The 20,050-nt window shown below is 41.1% G+C and overlaps 1 protein-coding gene across 1 annotated transcript; it reads left to right on the forward strand.

Annotated features, from left to right (window-relative positions):
* The first annotated feature begins 1,562 nt into the window (after positions 1-1,562).
* On the forward strand, positions 1,563-4,855 carry LOC147685224 (uncharacterized). Its single transcript, XM_086939602.1, has 2 exons — positions 1,563-1,685; positions 3,429-4,855. Exons 1-2 carry the CDS (start codon positions 1,673-1,675, stop codon positions 4,853-4,855), a joined length of 1,440 nt encoding a protein of 479 aa, XP_086795728.1. The 5' UTR covers positions 1,563-1,672.
* Positions 4,856-20,050: the final 15,195 nt, after the last annotated feature.

The raw sequence follows: 20,050 nt of genomic DNA on the forward strand, positions 1-20,050 counted from the left end.
TGAATTTTTAAAACCAATACAGGTTTAACAATGTAATTCTGTTTTCTGAATGCACGTTTTAAAATTTTAACTATATTGAAAACATACACCAGTGAAAATGTTAAGCTGAGTCAAGGGGTCAAGTATTAGTAAACTTACTCCGCAAGATACTTAAATTAAAGAAAAAACTGGTTAGTGTTGGAGAGTCAGATTAACAATCCATACACCACTGGTTACATACCGCAGGAGAGGTGTTGATCACTGTTTTTGGGCCTGATTTACTATTCTTTCTCCTCTGGGTACTTACCTCATAGTAGTTATAATGATGTTTGTTAGCATGTTTGCGCCAGATTTACTATTCTTTCTCCGACGGTTACTTCCCACTGGAAAGAAGTAGGTAGGTAAATGGAAAAGATTTACTATTTATAGTCTACCGGGTACTTACCTAAGGTTAGATGTTGAACGGTGTGCTTGAGCAAGATTTAGTATTTTTACTCATCTAGGGCCCGAGGTAGGTAATTCTAATTAGAGGGGGGGAAATGTAGTTAATTCAGAATCGGTAAATACCGAATCGGTAAGATTCGGTATTTTCCAATTCTGTAAATACCGAATCGGTATCCCCCATTGATTCCTATGGGCCTTGAAGCCCATAGGAATCAATGTGGAATACCGAATCGGTATTTACCGATTCGGTAAATTCCGATTGTTGCAAGGGTGCAGGGGGTGTCACTTTGATACCCTCTAGCACCCTAATTCTGGACTTGTGTGCCATGTGGCACACAAACATGCCCTAAGGGCATGTCTGTGTGTCACATAGCACAGGTGTGCATGCACAGATGTGCACGCACACCTGTATTCGGTATTTTACCACCCAATAAGGTTGGGTGGTAAAATACTGCTTCTTAAAGCCCTGTGGCACTCTGACATGTGCCAGCTACATCTGCATTTACAGAATCGGTATTTTACCGAGTCTGTATTTACGATTCGGTAATTTTACCGAATCTGTAAATACAGAATCGGTAAAATACTGATTCTGTAAATGCATGCCCTACATATTAAAAACGTAATACCGGTCGGAAACGGCCGAATTCGGCCGTTTCCGACCGGTATTAGGGCACCTACATCGGGCACCAAGGAACTTACCTCAGAGAAGATCGTTATCAATATCTAATAAATTTAGTAAAAAAGATACAACAGAGAAGTGTAAAATGTATAAATAATAATTGTTTAAAAATACTATAATTATGTTTTTCTAACCAGAAATCGCAAAAAGAACCATTTTCATCAAACCATAAACTAGAAAAAGGAAAAACAGCTTTCCACATCTTTTGCAGAAAGAACAAAACTTTCAATATTCAGGTACAAATAAAACAACCTTTAAATTTTCCTTATCTTTTTAAATAAACCTCTACTAATACAACCATCTTACTCTTTTTTTAAATCAAGGATTTGAATAGAAATATTAGAAAATAATGAAACAGATAAACAAACTTTTAAAAATTAATTTCAAATTTGCAGATTAACCAATAACGTTTTGTAAACTAATCTAATCTTATTATTGATACCTGTAATTGCAGCTACGTCTTCAACATTGACCTGGAAAACCAAACAGACTAGAAAAGAGAATACAAAAGAAAGCAATACATACAGCTATACTATTGCAAACGAATCTTCACCAGAGAAGAACAAAGAAATGCAAGCCTCAGGTACAGTCAAAAACATTTTTTTTAAAAACAAATCTATAAATTAACCATTTAAATCAGATATTAAAACTGAGAATAATCTAACACATTATAATTTGATGTATGATGTTACTAAGGGCCCCATTAGGATGACGGGCGGATATTTGTCCGCCCACCACCCTATCGGAGAACGGGACTGCCCGCCATAAGGGCGGGGGTCCCGTGGGGGGAATTAGGATATGCCCGCCACAGTGGCGGGCACATCCTGTAGTTTTAACATTGTGGCGGGCAGTGCACTCTGCACCGCCCGCCACAATGCTAAAAATGCTTTTTTGCATTTGCATATGCAAAGCGGCAGGCACTGCGCGGTGCCTGCCGCTTTACATATGCACCCCCCATGTGCCACCCGACAATCTCCACCCGCCTCTACTTTGTGCCATCGTAATATGGCAGACGGTGTCCATTGAACACCGCCACCATATTAATCTATTACTATCCTAATCTGGCGGAGGGGAAAATGAGAATGCTTATCGGGCGGATTGCCTCCACCAGGGTTGGGGGTGGCCACTGCCACTCTGGCGGGGGTAATCTGCCCTCCATCCTAATGGGCCCCTATGCATCTTGTCTCAACTCATGCCTTTTATATGGGGGGGAAACCCCCCCATTCCCCCCCTTTCTGATTTGCAAGCTTTTTTTTGGGGGGGGGAACCCCCCCAAACCCCCTATTTAAATTTTTCAACGCATAAGTTACAAAGCATATTCCATTTCCTTGCATTACTGTTATTACTATTACTGTTATCAGCTTTTTCTTCGGCTCCTGAGGTTAGTTTTGTTTTTTTGGGGGGGGAGACCCCCCCAGACCCCCTTTTTAACCAAGACCTTTAATTTTTTTTATGGGGGAGACCCCCCAAACCCCCCTTCTTTTTTCTTTTTATTTACCACACATGCCTTTACTACGTATTTCGTAGTAAAGGTATGCATGGTAAACCCTTTCGTTGTAACCACACATGCGTTGTAGTGCATTTGTGGTAAATGATTTCGTGGAAACGGCTTCGTTGTAGAGGCCGTTTTCCCCACAAAAATACCTTTAATACCAAATCTTTACAATAATTTTCATTGAAAACCCATGCATGATAAAGGCATATTTTGGATAAGGGATAATTCTGATCTCTGCCACTGTAGGGTTGGAGAAAACAGGTAATACATTTTTGTGTAGTTCAACAGTAAACACCCCACATCAGGGGCTGACCTATGTCCTCAAAGATAATGTTCCAAAAACCTGTGGCTCCTCCTCACCAGTTCTCTGTTTTTTAATAAATATCCAATTCCCCCATTACACATCATAAAGAGGAAGTGGAAGTGTCTTTTCTTTTCCTCTTTCCGTGCTGTTTGCTTTCACATTACAACAAAGAGGCTTTTTTTTAAGGGGGGGGGGAACCCCCCCCAACCCCCCTTTTTAAATTAAAATTAACACACATGCCTTTACTACATATCTTGTAGTAAATGTATGCGTGATAAAGACTATTAGTGGTAACCACCCATGCGTTATAATACATGTGTGGTTAAGGATATGGGTGGAAACAGTTGTATTAAAGTTTCTGAATCCAGTTTTTAATAATTTGTTTAAACTAAATCTTGCATCTATTCTGAAACAGAAAAAATTATAATGTTTGTAATTCTATTTAGATTCCATTAATCTTCTGTACAGAAAAACACAAAAAGTTTTTAAAAAATGAATACTTATTTTTCATCCTCTTCTATTTACAGGATCTTCAACAGATAATTCAAGTCGCCGAGCAAATTACATTCAATCTAAGAGGGGTAACAGGTTGTTAAAATTTGGAGGCTACATTTACTGTAAGGATCGTTTAACTGAGCCCAGGAGTCATTGGAGGTGCGTAGAATATTTCTCATCACATTGCAAAGGCAGAGCGGTTACTCTGGGAGACATAGTGGAGAGGTCCACAGAGCATAACCACTCTGCCTCTGCAATGGAGATTGAGGTAAGAGAAAATCTACAGCAGATAACATTTTTGGCATCCACCTCCAATGAACCCTGTGGCTCAGTTTTACGGGAAGTAGCACAAAACATCCCCATGCATGTTGCCAGTAATATGCCCACAATCCCCAATTTAAGGCGTATGATTCAAAGAACAAAACAGGCAATCAATCCACATGCTATTAGACCACAAACTTTCTCAGACATTAACATCCCCCAAGAACTAACTGTGACTTTTAGTAATGAATCTTTCCTTTTATATGATAATGTTAATCCTGAAAAGCGTCTTCTAATCTTTTCTACAACACGTAATTTGGCCACTCTTGAAAATACAGAAATTTGGATGATGGATGGCACATTTAAATCTACTCCCCATCCATTTACCCAAATTTATTCTATTCATGGCAATATTAACCACACAACTATACCCTTAGTATGCGGTTTGCTGCCTGACAGACAATCTTCCACTTACTCTGAGTTTTTATCAGTTATAAAAACCAAAACTCTCAACAAAAGTCCTCGGAAAGTAATAATTGATTTTGAGATACAAATGATTAATACCATTTGTAAACTGTATCCAGACACCCAAATTCAAGGTTGTTTTTTTCACTTTTCGCAGGCGTATTGGAGAAATATACAGAAAACATCCTTAGCCGAAGATTATGTGTCAGACAGCAAATTGCAATATGAGCTTAAAAAACTAACAGCATTGTGTTTTGTTCCTCCAGATTTTTTAGATGATTTCTACACTGCAATTGTACAATCAGAATATTATATAGCAAATGAAGAGAAATTGGCACCTCTTTTAAATTATTTTGAGGGAACCTGGATTGGCAATCTAAACAGGTCAGGTAGCAGGAGGAAGCCAAGGTTCCCCATTGAGTGGTGGAACTGCTACTTAACTTGCTTAGAGGGAGGAGCAAAAACCAATAATTCTATCGAAGGATGGCATAATTCATTTAATAAATCCATAGGTAGAAGTCATCCAAACTTTTATCATTTCTTGGAAATTTTAAAAAAAGAACAAAGTTTTCAGGAAATGAGGATGGCTCAGTCACTATCAGGTATACTAAATCCTCGAGTGACAAGACGTAGCCGAGAGATGACTGAAAGACTTCAATCAAAACTCCAACAATTTCCTTTAATGGGCACGTCTGACTACCTTGAAAGTCTTGCATATATTCTTCATTTCTAACACGTGAAATGATTGCCTGTTTTACACATCACCCAAAAATTTAAATTGACATTTTTCAAAATTGACCCAAATTTTAATTAAAAATTACTTTACCTACCTTACCAACTAGCACATATTTTTTGAAACTGACGGCAGAACATTTTTGGATCATTATATTTAATTTGAAATAATTTAATTTATTTTTCAAAATTTTATTATTAACAAAGTTAGGTAAGGTCTGAATAAAAGAATGTTTCAAAGTTCAATAGTCTGATAATATTAGTCCCAAAGTGAGTATATTATGGCAACCGGCATGGGGATCAAAGTGTAGTTCATAAAATTTGAAAATGATACTCACCACAGAATTTGAAATTACCGTACAGAACTTTCCTTACAGTAAATGTACCTTTCAAATATTTTCATTTATTGGTTAAAAAATGAACAAAACCTAACCTGACCCCGTCTTCAAGCCTTTGCATGCTGAGAGGAACGACTGACTACAGAATCAAATATGATATATTTATTGACTATGAAGTATCTTTCAAATTAAAATGTATGTTTATAACGATTAAACTGAACTCTGAAAGGAATAAAATATCCTGTTAATAAAATAATTACTAATGTTTTTGATTTAAAATAAAAAGTTGTTGTTCATTATTATTAAATTTATGATGCATTTTTGTCTTTTTAAAATTTTCTCAATAAATACATTTTTTAACTGCAAAATGTTTTTTTACTAAATTCAATATTTAAACAGTGATTCTATTTCAAATTTGATTTGAAAAGATATAAAATGAGCATGATGTAATTAATAATTGCATTGATCCATTGCTTATAATGTAAATTAATTGTATATCATTTTTGAGTCATTTGAATTTAATACCTGGGTATTAAAACACTACCCCACCTAATACCACTATACCCCAAGCATCCCGCTGCTAAATGTTATCGTAGAAATTTCATGTAAAATAACTTCTTGTTTTTCACATTATTATAGAGTATCCACTTATAAAATAATACTCAGGTATTTTTATCCAACTTGGAAAAAAAATACCTGGGTATTAAAACACTACCCCACCCAATACCCCTATACCCCAAGCATCCCGCTGCTAAAAGTTATCGTAGAAATTTCATGTAAAATAACTTCTTGTTTTTCACATTATTATAGAGTATCCACTTATAAAATAATACTCAGGTATTTTTATCCAACTTGGAAAAAAAATACCTGGGTATTAAAACACTACCCCACCCAATACCCCTTTTATCCCCAGCATCCCGCTGCTAAAAGTTATCGTAGAAATTTCATGTAAAGTAACTTCTTGTTTTTCACATTATTATAGAGTATCCACTTATGAAATAATACTCAGGTATTTTTATCCAACTTGGAAAAAAATACCTGGGTATTAAAACACTACCCCACCCAATACCCCTATATCCCAAACATCCCGCACCTAAAAGTAAACGTAATAATTTGATGAAAAGTAAACTTCAAATTTTTCAAATAAATATGGAGTAGCCACTTAGAAATTAATACTCAGGTATTTTTTCAAAATATGAAAAAAATACCTGGGTATTAAAACACTACCCCACCCAATACCCCTATACCCCAAGCATCCCGCTGCTAAACGTTATCGTAGAAATTTCATGTAAAGTAACTTCTTATTTTTCACATTATTATAGAGTATCCACTTATAAAATAATACTCAGGTATTTTTATCCAACTTGGAAAAAAATACCTGGGTATTAAAACACTACCCCACCCAATATCCCTATACCCCAAGCATCCCGTACCTAAAAGTAAACGTAGTAATTTGATGAAAAGTAAACTTCTAATTTTTGAAATAAATATGGAGTAGCCACTTAGAAATTAATACTCAGGTATTTTTTCAAAATATGAAAAAACACCTAGGTATTAAAACACTACCCCACCCAATACCCCTATATCCCAAGCATCCCGCTGCTAAAAGTTATCGTAGAAATTTCATGTCAAATAACTTCTTATTTTTCACCAAATTATAGAGTAGCCACTTACAAAATAATACTCAGGGATTTTTTTCAAAATATGGAAAAAAATACCTGGGTATTAAAACACTACCCCACCCAATACCCCTATACCCCAAGCATCCCGCACCTAAAAGTAAACGTAGTAATTTCATGTTAAAAATATCGCATTTTTCAAAAAAATAAGAAGTACCCACTTATAAAATAATACTCAGTATTTTTTTCCAAGTTGGAAAAAAATACCTGAGTATTAAAACACTACCCCACCCAATACCCCTATACCCCAAGCATCCCGCTCCTATAAGTAAGAAAAGTAAATTCACCAGAAGGAACACACAACAAGGAAACAAAAGGCAAGCAGGGACCAGCACACCATACTGTAGAAATGAAATAGATTATCAAAAAAGCAAATTCGGATCTGCTTTTCTAGCCCATGAAGTCTAAACTAAAAATGATGCAAATACAAAGAAACCTGTATGTCCTCCTAAAAACCACAATGGCACCACTAGTAGGAATCCTACACTATACAGCATTTCTCACCCAGAAAACCACATTAGTATATTTACAGATAATACAACCTAAAAAAATGCAGCAGCTCTGACTTTAAGCCGTATAATAAACGCAGATAAAAGCTGCTATTAATATGCTTAACTAGCACATAGAATTAAAGTTAAGGCATACTCTAGAGAGAAACAAGGATAACTCAACGTTTCTAGCCTAGCTGTCTACAGCTACCACAAGTGCAGAACAAAGCAATAAAGTCGCATACATCAATTACTTTAAAATTTAATATGAATTTAAATGTAAGAGCACTAAAAAATTACGTATTAACGAAAATAAAAATAAAAAGCAGATTAGTTACCTATCAGCCGCACGCCTTACATCGGCAGCAATTACTTCGAACACCAAAGAAACAAGCGTGAAAACACCAAACAAAATAAAAGAAGGACTTCACGCATAACGTAGGATGACCGGAATGAAAACACACAGAACGTAAGATGAGCGGAGTATTCGTGGTAAAGGCTGTCGTTGAAGGCACACGCGTGGACAAGACGTTTGCGAGGTAAGTGCCTCGTAGAAAAGGTCACGAGTAGAAAAGCCTTCGTGGAAAATTATGTTTCCCCTCTGGATCTCCCTCCCTCTTCCCATCCGGTCGGATCATAACATCCTGTCCTTCCGAAAAAAATTAAAAACCTTCCTCTTCAACAGATAACCTCGACCTGCCTGACCCTCCTGTACTTCAGTTTGAGCACTAGGACGCCTGCGGGTAACTATCGCGCTATATAAAAACCTATTCCATTCCATTCCATAGCTGCCAAGGTTTTAGATTGCTGTGTGTGACATTTTCATAATTTCAGTGTAATTATGAGTGACATTCAGCAACTATGAGTGACACTTTCTCATGAGCATAATCAAGCGATAAAAAGCAAGGGAAACATAAATATCAGAACATACACCAACACCCTCCTGTAAAATTAAATTAAATGAGTGACACAGCTGTGTAGACAGACTAGTGACCGTTGAGTTTGGTGTGCCCTTGATCTCTGCCTGACCCGGAGCACTGCAGGCATCAGGTCTCGGCCCTGTGTGAAGAGGGCCTCAAACTGTCCAGCACTTACTTCACTGCCTTTTTGGCAGCAGGCCTTACTGTCTGTGAATGATAGACTGCAGGTTCGTTCTGTGTGTGGCAGCGGGCACCACGGTCTCTGCCACCACAGACTCTGCAGCCGTGTGGTGCTGTGTGTATGCAGGAGGCTTGGGTCTGTGTGCATGATATAGCTCTGCGCAGCAGACCTTCTTAAATAGTATGCCTCAGGTGTCATCTCTCAGACTCGGCCAACATGCGGCTGGACGTCTGTCTGTAGCAAGCTTCAGTCTGCATATTGTGCGCCCAGGCCTCAAACTCTGTGTGCAGCCCTCCTCAAATTTGGTATCAACCCCAGAGCTCAGACTCTGCGTGCACAAGACGCCTGCCTGACTGTTAGCTCGAGTTTTAGGCTTTCTATGCTCAGCAGGCCTCCGGCTATCTAGTGCAGCAGGCCTCGTGGATTTTAAGTTTAGCATTCTTCTGAAGTGGTCTAGAAGTTACACATTAATCTTTGCCGCTTTTTATAAAGCGCACTGTCACAAGACCCTATGGGTGTCAGTGCGCTTTATATAATCCCAGACACACACTTACTTTAAATAATATGCAGCTGTATTTCATAGTACTTTTCAAACTACACAAACAGCACCTGGATGACAATGTAATCCCTTCCCCGCTTCAGTATTTCCCGAATAAAATATCTTTAAATATTCACGGAACGCATTTTGTTCCAACTTAATTCAGGAAAGCATGCCTCTAAAAACCATATCTTCAACAGTGAGGGGAAGAGGTCTGCAGTGGACGCCGATCACACTTTTCATCTTTCTACGAATATTTTTTTTTATGGATGCAGCTCAGTAAGGACACTGCAGCTTCTGTGTTTACGACGAGCAAAGCCCATATTAGCACTTTTCGTGTAAGGGAAGTGTAAACCACCTCCTATTACTCTTAACACATTGAATATAAGGCACCTTATTGACGACTACTCTAGCGTCGTTCCTCAGGACACATTTCATTGTCACTGGAACAGATATGGCATGCCCAACTTGTGCAGGTGATTAAGTGAAGAAAGATTACCGGCACGGCTCGCCTCTCGACTGTTCCCCTCTGAAAGTTTTGCCGCGGCGTGCAAGGGGGGAGGGGGACATCATTTCAGCAGATAGCTGAGCGAGGCAGGCCACGGAGGCCTGTGAAGGGTGAAGGGGGGGGGGGGGGGGTGGAGGTGATTTTAATTCGAACTGGTTATTTTAAATGTAACTCCTTGCGCGCGGTTTAGCATGAGATGGGGGCTCAATTCAGGCCTATGATGTTGATCACAGTGGCCTAAAACCGCGCAGACGCAGAGTCATCTGCACACCATTTAAGCGCCTCAGAGACCCGATCGGGGCCCGGGCGTGCGCACAGCACCATTTAATCCCTGAATTCTTGAAGAGGCTTGCTTGCTGGCTCCGCACAGTGATTGGGCCCCCTGGAGCACGGGGCCCCCTGGAGCACGGGGCCCCCAGGAGCACGGCCTCCCCCCCGCACCGCGGGGGCTGCGTGGGCCTGTGTTACGCCCCTGCTCTCCACCACTCCACTCTACACCACACCAGTGTACAATATTCAACTCTAAGCCTCTCTACTTTATCCCATTCAACTGTACATTACTCCACTCACTGTACGTTATTCTACTCTACGCCACTTGGCAGTACGCCACCATCCTTTATGCCTCTCCACACCTACGCCACTCCACACCACTCTGCTGTACGCCACTCCAGACTAACAACACCGCTCCATACTATTGCAAAGTACAATACTGAATGCTAATACAGTCAATGCCAATCCACTCTATGCTATTCTCTTCTACACCACTCCACTCAATGCCACTCCACTCTACGCTGCTAGACTCTACACTGTTCTACTCAACACCACTTCTCTCTTTGCCACTCAGCTCTATGCCACTCAACCTTATGTCACTCCTGTCTATGCCACTCCATGCAATTCCACTCCACTCTATGCTATTCCACTCTACGCTACTCCACTCAACGCCACTTCATGCTACACTTCTGCTGCCTACGCTGCTCGACTCTATGAAACTCGATTCACGGCTATTCTACACTGTGCCACTCCACTCTATGCCACTCCAATGTATGACACTACATTCTATGACACTCTACTCCACTATACTCTATGATCCTCCCCTTAATGACGCTCTGCTCAACTATAGCCCACTCGACGATTTGAAACACTTTTTTATTAAAAAATAAAAACCATTAACACACACCACCTTCAAATTATTATAACTCACACACCTTCATACACAGTGTAGGGAACTCAGTAGCCACAGTACATTAACTATAACCTGCGGCTTCTTCATGCACTGCTTATACCCTTTCATATTATATAACTTAAGCCATCTGAAATCATAGTATTCATAATGACACTTATGATATCACAAATCACACAAATTGTGAGAGCAAAGTGCATGGTAGAGTGGTGAATCTGAACACATGCTACCACACTCATGGCAAAGACCTCTCTGCCTTGTTCTTGATGAAAATATCCCAGTGAAGGAGCTGTGGAAAGGGGAGATGAGGACTAGGTATTGACAAGGCTCCTGTTGATGAATATTTTTTTTACAGAGCCCATTGCTTCCCAATGAGCATCTTGGTGCTATCTGTGAAGCAGACCATTATGGAAATGCTGGCCCTCCATAGGTAGGGTCATAAAGGTCATCCAGCTCCTAGTGCACTACCTGCTGTCTCCAGGCTGATCAGCAGTAATCCTGAGGAGGATGACCTGCAAGGGAGTGGTTTAACAAACTGTGAGGGTTTACCCCTGCAAGATACCCTACAGGGCCCCCTACACCATGTTCTGCCCCTTCCTGTCTCCAGAAAAACCCTTAATAATGAGTTTTCTTTTACAGCGAAATGCAGTGCTACATACAAATCTAATTATTATTACGAGCTTGATTTACAAAGTAGGTTGCTGATTTCATATCTGTCATCTCACAGAAACGTGAAGGCCAAAAACTGGCTTTGGCATTTTTAATCAGTAGAGAGCATATATATACAGCTATATCTATCTATCTATCTATCTATCTATCTATCTATCTATCTATCTATCTATCTATCTATCTATCTATCTATCTATCTATACAATTTTGCCGGTATCCACAGATCCTTTCTGGCTTCCCTACAAAATCTATCTATCTACCTGGTATTTGGAAAAAATATCAAGTATTAAATATTGAGATCAAGAAATATTGTAAAAAAGAAACTGTGATGCAGAAATATCGTTAGCAAGAATATCGATTTTCTTAGGTAAGTAATATCGTTCTCTGGAGAATCTGTGTTGTTAATATTGTTTTCAATAATATAGTTGTTCAAAATATAAAATTTAATTATCTTTGTGTTTTAGTTCATTTATTATTTTATATGTTAAATATTGTATGTCAAAGTGTTGAAAATATTTTTAAATATACTTTGTCATTTTAAATGATTTATACATTTAATTGCTAATAGTAATTTATAGTGTTGTAGCGGGTTGTGAGGTTTGTAGGTGTACTGATTGGGAAGTTAATTATGTATCATTAATTGACAAATAATCATGTTATTAATTATTTGAATATTAATTATATAAATTGTGTAGGTATATATGTTAGTCATATATTTGGCTTGGGTTGCTGGGTTCTGTAAGTTGTATAGTTATTATATTTTTGGGACCAGAGTGGGAATAGTAAAGTTAACCCCTTCAGATTCTAATGCTTTCCTTTACTTCTGCATACACTGGAGTGGGAATAGTAAATATAACCCATCCGAAGTCCATTGCTTTTCACAGACTGGAGTGGGAATAGTAAACTTAACCCCTCCAAAGTCCGGCACTTTCCCTACCATAGAACAGACTGGAGTAGGAATAGTAAATTAATCATCTCCTAAGTCTAGCGATTTTCCTACTGTTGCACAATCTGTGGTGGGGATATTGTTATTTTTTATTTAAATACTTTTTTATAATGTGGACCCACACATAGATATATTTTTTTAATGTGTTTAATTGTATAATATTTATTTATAGATTTATATATATATATATATATATATATATATATATATACTTTTTTACTTTTTGCATTGAATATTTTTCTTATTTATAGATCTTTATATTTAATTAGGTAATTAATTGTAATGTTTTGTGTTTGTGTTCTCATATTTTTTATTTGACAGTCACACACACAAACATATATATATATATATATATATATATATATATATATATATATATATATATATATATATATAGTCTCAAACCACACAAGTCGCTTTGGAACCCTGCCACAGTCGGAGGCGGGCCTCGGATGGGATAGCGAATCCCAATCTATCCAACCAAACACTTTCCCAGTGAAGAAAAGGAATCCGGGCCACTTTGAGGTGCAAAAACGTGTTTATTTTCAACGGCTCTCTCGGCGCGTTTCGCAGGATTAACCTGCTTTCTCGTGAGAAAGCAGGTTAATCCTGCGAAACGCGTCGAGAGAGCCGTTGAAAATAAACACGTTTTTGCACCTCAAAGTGGCCCGGATTCCTTTTCTTCACTGGGAAAGTGTTTGGTTGGATATATATATATAGATATATATTTATGCTTTTTTAGTAGTAAATTAAAAAAACTAACAAAATTATATAGTTACAGTATATATATATATATATATATATATATATCAGACCCCCCAGGATATAGCGGCATGGATTAGCAAATTTAGCGGCACAAAAATGGAAATTTAGCGGCACAAATATGGAAATTTAGCGGCAATTTTGCGGCATTTTATGTGGCCATTTTTCCTACAACAAACACAGATATCTTAGTTTTTTTAGTTATTTAACAACATGAAGCTATGTATATTTGGTTTCTTTACAATGTAGACACTTTGGGGTAGATTTACAAGCCCCTTGTGCTGCTTTTACGCCGCCGTTGCGTCACTTTTGTGACGCAGCGGCGGCGCAAATGATGCACCATGGTGCGGGGTATTTACAACGTGACGCATCTCCCAGATGCGTCACGTTGCAAAGCCCTGCGCCAGAATAGGCGTACCATTGCAGGTCAGTTTGTGTCTTGCAATAGCCTTAGAGCTTGGTGCCACTGTACCTGCTGCACTAATGATGGCTATACCTATCGCCCCTTTACAGTGTATTTTGAACACGACCTGATATCCCACCGGATGCCCGTTCGACAGATCTAAACACTAGAGAAAGAGCAGTCAAAACCGCCAAGTGGTCACTTGTTAAACAGTAGCGAACTGCATGTTGGTACTTGTAGTTTCGTTGCAAAATGTCAGCCTGCAAATCGTCTCCGATTTAAAAGCGGGGACTGGTTGAAGTTGATACCCATGACATGGGGCCACTTGACGCCCGTGTTAAATTTCTCGCCTCTAGGATTTTTCCCATGGCTCACTCCCAGGGGGAAATGGTCTGCAATAGGTGTGCTCAACCCTCTGACTACATCCCTTGTCCAGCGCGCCTCTGCAGATACCCCGTCCCGTGTGCGCCTCAGCTCTCTCGGCTGAGTGGTTCTGTCTGTTTATCTTGAGGGACAGACATCTCTGCACGGCGCTCCGTCTCCAAGCCCGCGAATAGGGTGACCAACTGGCATTGGTGCAAATTCAGGACGGTGAGTGTACAAATTCAGGACAAAGGGTCAAAATTCAGGACACAAATTCAGGACAGGAGGTCAAAATTCAGGCCAAAACTTCAGGACAATAGGTACGTTTTAACACATCAGAGGTCGCGCAATAGTATATAAGTAAGCCCAGCCATTTCCAAACATATTCAACCGTTTGCAAACCTATCCATCATGTATCCTTCCATCTATCATTTCACTCATCCATCCCTTCATCCATCCCCTCATCCATCCTTTCACTCATCTCCATTCTCCATCCACCCTTTTACCCTATCCATCTGTACACTTATCCATCCACTCCTCATCCCATCCATCCATTCACTCATCCATTCAGCCATTTACCCTTTCACCAATCCAGCCATCCTTTCACTTACTAATCCTTCCACCCATCCACTATTTTAGTCATCCATCCATCCTCCCTTTCTCTCTCCATCGACCCTTTCACTTAGCCATCCTTCCTTCCATCCATCCTTTCACCCACCCATCATCCATCCATCCATCTGTCCTTCCCCTCATCATCCATCCTTCCCCTTATCACCCATCCATCCTTTTCCCTCATCATCCATCCATCCTTTTCCCTCATCATCCATCCATCCTTCTACCCACCCACTCTTCATCCATCCATCCTTCCCCTCATCATCCATCCATCCTTCCCCTCATCATTCATCGATCCATCCATCCTTTCACCCACCCCCTCATCATCCATCCATTCCCTCATCATCCATCCATCCATCCATCCTTTCACCCACCCCCTCATCATCCATCCATATACCCTTCCCCTCTTCATCCATCCATCCACCCTTCCCCTCATCATCCATCCTTTCACCCACCCCCTCATCAACCATCCATCCATCCATCCATCCCCTCATCATCCATCCATCCTTCCCCTCATCCATCCATCCTTCCCCTCATCCATCCTTCCCCTCCATCCATCCATCCTTCTCCTCATCCATCATCCTTCCCCTCATCCATCTTTCCCCTCATCCATCTTTCCCCTCATCCATCATCCAGCTACCCTTCCACCCATACATCCAGCTATTTACATTTTCTCTCCATCCGTCCCCTCTCATCAATCCATCCATCCTCTCTCATTATCCATTTATTCAATCTTTCATTCATCCATTCACCCTTTCACTAATTCATCCAGCCATTCACCCATCCCTTCACTTACTTACTCACCGACCTTTCCATATTAATCTTGAGCTGAGCCCTTTTGAGAAGAGGCCCATCAAGAACTTCACCCTCGCTGCAGGGGCCGTTCCAGGACTGGGACAGAAGCCACCCAGGGCGGAGACAGGATCCACCACAGGGGGGGACAAGAGCCATCACAGGTGTAGGTGGACTGGAGCCACAACATGGGGGGACAGGAGCCATCACAGTCGGGGGATGGACTGGAGCCACCACATGGGGGGACAGGAGCCATCACTGAGGGGAGGGCAGGAGCCATCACAGGAGTGGGAACAGGATCCACCAGGGTGGGCACAGGGGTGGGCATGCAGTATTCTAGTATCATCTTGGGCTCCTCGCCCCCTCCTGCACAAGACAACGAGAAGACAGGCTCTCTGTCCAAAATGCCATCCCCCACTGTGATGTACAGTACTTACAGGAGATACTCTAAGAGAACTGATTGAACTGATTGTCCACCATACTTTGTTAATCAGTGTGGGTGCGATTGTGCCATTTCTTTATTTTCTTACATTATAGACTGCATGTTGAAGAACCGAGGTTTGCTTACAATTTAGTGACAGTAATTACGCTCTGTGAAGAGAACCACGTGCTGCCTCGGTGTAATCAGGGGTGTAATCTGGCCGTGTCTCGGATGTTTGGGGCCCTGGGTAGAAATGGAATGTGCGAGCCCCCTCCAAAAAGCAGAGACAGGATGCATTCAGGGCTGTTTACATGTGAATAGATGGCGCTGCTCCTGAGCCTGCAGCCCCTCCCTCTCAGTCAACTTTGCAGGGCCTCTTAACAGGTCAGCAAGGGCTGGAGGTGTCAGGGCTGCCCCCTCCTCTCAGTCACCTTCGAAGCACCTCTTAACAGGTCATCAAGGGCTGGAGGTGTGAGGGTTGCCACCCCGCTGTGCCTCTCCAATGCTGCTGAGTATCTTGGCTGCTAGCCCAATTGACAGGCGATAGCCACATAAAGCAGACCCCCCAGGATATAGCGAAAAATGCAGCGATTTCTACAAAAAATGCCGATTTCGCAGGCATTTTTGTAAAAATCGCGGCATTTTTTAAAAAGTGCCGATTTCGCGGCAAATCGCGAAATCGCGAAATCGCGATATCCTGGAGGGTCTGATATATGTGTGATCATATAGGGAATCAGACACCAATATAAGACCTAGGTTAAATATAACTATTACATTTACTTTACTGCCAACTTCCTCAAACTAAAGACCAACTATGGGTTTTTAACCACAGCACTTCCGCACTTTTAGGAGCACATAGGCAATTTATTTCTTAGTAAACTCGTAATAGGCTATATCAATTATGGGCTAATAATTGCTTGGCATCTCATCTTGGTAGGCGGTATTGGCTATAACATTGTATGTTCTCCCCTAATCTCAACTGCAATTTCTCTTTCTTCTCCTCCTTACTTCTCTTCTGCTTTTCTTATGCTATACCCACAGGACCATGGGGCCTCATGGTCACTAGGCACTGCAGCTAATGGAACAGTCATACCATGCCATTGATTACAATAACTACATGTAAGATTGTATCTTTAGTTAACGCACATCACATGCTTGCAACAGTCTGGTAGAATGCTTACATGCTAAGACTGAATTCCAAGTCTATTTCCTAGCACTTATCTATTGCTATGTCTAGCTCTTTCAGGAGGAAAGGAAGGGACTCGGATTTGGATCCATTGCAACCTGTGGGTCCCCTACTCTTTTCTTCAAGACATCCATCAGGTGTATTGTACCAGACCAATAAGACATTCTCACGCCTTTTTATTATTATTGTTTTCTCATAGTATGTTTTTGCTCTATTTTGTGGGTCCTTAGGGATTGGAATCACAATTGCATTGTTTACACATTTTGCAGTCCATGTACAAGTTCTCATTTGTAGCCTCTCTCTGTGTTTGTTGCAGGAAAGTCATTATGTTAATTGATGTTAAAATTTCAGAAAACGGGGGGGAGGTAGAGGGATATGCTAGGTTCACCCTCCTGTTACAGTAGTACATACAACAAAATACAGAATACGGATAAAGAACCTAGCTGTATAAATGGATTTGCATCAAAAAAGTGTTTGATGTGATCCAGAAAGGAAAAATGTCCTTTCTTGAGTCCCCTCACTAACCAGGGGTTCCCCACGGTGACATACTTCATCATAGGGGCCATCCCAACCCGCTCCAGGTTGAGGCGTGCTGCAACTTGCGAGATACGTAGGAGCACTTTTGTGAAGATCTATGTGTGGTGCAGTGCTGTGTATGGAGTAGAGTGATTTAAAAATACCTGACTAGTAGGCGTAAATACTTTATTCTTGCTCCTAGCCAATATGTTAAAAATGGAGCTATTAATCTGATATACATCCTGACTAAATCACTAATATTATTTTTATTTCATAGGTTACGGCTTCCTAACCTTCTTTGTGTCAGCCTATCCTTTACTACAAATCTCTTCATTTTCCACCTTGGGACTTTGGGTGGTTCACTGCTCAATGATTTGGAGTTCACAGATAGGTTCCACTCCTAGGGACCGATTATGATGTCGTTTGGAATGCATTCTGACCGACTCGGTTTCAGACTGACTCGCCCACGAGCTTTCCGAACAACATATTACAATTCATTGCATGTAAAAGTCAAACAGAGTAATTCGGAAAGCAATCCACATGACCGAATCGTCCAGAAACAAGCCTGATTCGACCGACTCATCCCGAAATGCCAATGAATAGGCATTCCGGTTACAAATCAGACTCGGTTTATGCAACGATCAGATTGCGATGCATCCGGTGCGGTTTCAGAACCGTGTCAGTTAGTGTTACAAATGGTAAGTGGAAACTGATAAATACAGTCACAACAAACATTGGCAGCACCAAATAAAAATAAATCAAATATTAGCCACGCCCACCAATCCACCTATACAGTGCCCAAAACATGACCATGATTCTTTGTTCAAACACAACTGCAGCCAGGTCTCAGAGGTCTGTCCACGTTCCCTGCTCTCTGCCTCATACACTCACACTTCACACAACTTGCACAGTTAAAAAAAAATCTTACAAACACACACTCTTTTTATATTCACACTCACACTCGCCCTCGCCCTCACCTGCACACTCAGCCTCACCCTCACCATGCCCCAGAGGAAGCAGCCACATTTCACAGAGAAGGAGTTGGAAGTGCTTGTAGATGAAATAGTCAGAGTAGAGCCACAGCTATTTGGGAAACTAGTCCAACAGACCCTTCTTTCCTAGAGAAAAAAGATGTGGGACAGGATAGTCAACAAGGTGAATGCTGAAACACCTGTCCTGCGCACAATGGACAATATCAGGAGTAAGTATTATGATGTGAGAAGGAGGGTGAAAAACCTGCTAGCAAAAGAACATGCTGAAAGCCAGCGGACTGGCGGTGGCCCTCCTCCACCACCTGTCCACTTCACTTCCTGGGAGGAGAAGGTGCACACCACCCTTCCACCACAGAGCGTCTATGGAATACCTGAAGCACCAGAGTCTGGTAAGTACCTACTCCACATTCCAGGAAAGTTACCAATTGCACCTCTATAGACATCACTGTAAAGTATACAATTATACAAATTAATGTTTTTAAATTAAAAAGAAACCAGAGTCAATAAGCATGTGATGTGTATGTCATGCTGATAAACAACATACCTGCAATGAAAATGAAAATGCATAAAACTCTTACCATGTACACACTTCTTACAAACTCACAGCAAAGCTCTGTGCTCCAAACACCAGTCACCAGCATCAGCCATCTTGCCAGCACATTTTCACTCACTCTCAGGAAAGCTGAGTCACAGGTGGACTGTTTGGGATGGTGGGTGTGGGCACAGGCCTGATAGGAGTTGCAGTGACAGCAAACACTCCTCCTCTCACACAGCCCAACAAGCACACCTGGAACTATGCTTTCCTCATAGTGTTAGACATCTTGAATGTATACTTTTCTCATTGCCAGAACATCACTCTTCCTGGTGGCCTGGTTTGGCTGCCTAGGAGGAGGAGTGTTTGCACTGACTACATCTCCCATCAGGTTCTGTCCTACACACACCTCCCCACCCAGCTCAAACAGCACACCTGGGACTATTCAGTCTCTGATGGTGAGTGGAAATGTACTGGCAAGATGGCTGACACTGGGGACTGGTGTTTGGACCACAAGGCCATGATGGGATTTGTGCTCAACTCCGACACCAGGCACCAGTGTCAAGCATCTTGATTGTACACTACCCCTCATTGTCTGAGCACCACTCTTTTTTGTATGCTGTTTGAGCTGTGTGGGAAGGTGTGTGTGGGCCCAGGCCTGATGGAAGGTGTAGTGGCAGCAAACACTCCTCTTCACACCCATCTCAAATAGCTTATCTGGGTCTACGGTTACCTGACAGTGTGGGGAAATGTACTTGCAAGAGGACTGTCACTGTTTCATGGTATTAAACTTTAACCTAAATCCCGTCATGGCCCTGTGCGACAATCACCATGCATCAGTGTCAGCCATCTTGCCAGTACATTTCCATTGGCTGTCAGGGACTACATAGTTCCATGTGTGCTGTTTGGGCTGGCTGGGAAGGTGTGTGTAGGATCGGGCCTGATAGGAGATGTAATCAGTGCAAACACTCATCCTCCCACCCAGCCCAACATGAACACCTGGAACTGTGTTTCCCTGAAAGTCAATGGGATTGTATTGACAAGATGTCTGATACTGCGGGCTGGTGTTTGGAGATCAATGCACTGTTGGGAGTTGTGGACAAAGCAGACACCAGTCCCCAGTGTTAGCCATCTTACCACCACATTTCCACTCACGGTCTAGAAAGCAGA

This window comes from Lissotriton vulgaris, chromosome 10 (genome assembly GCF_964263255.1).
Source record: "Lissotriton vulgaris chromosome 10, aLisVul1.2, whole genome shotgun sequence".
In the NCBI taxonomy this organism is placed as follows: domain Eukaryota; kingdom Metazoa; phylum Chordata; class Amphibia; order Caudata; family Salamandridae; genus Lissotriton; species Lissotriton vulgaris.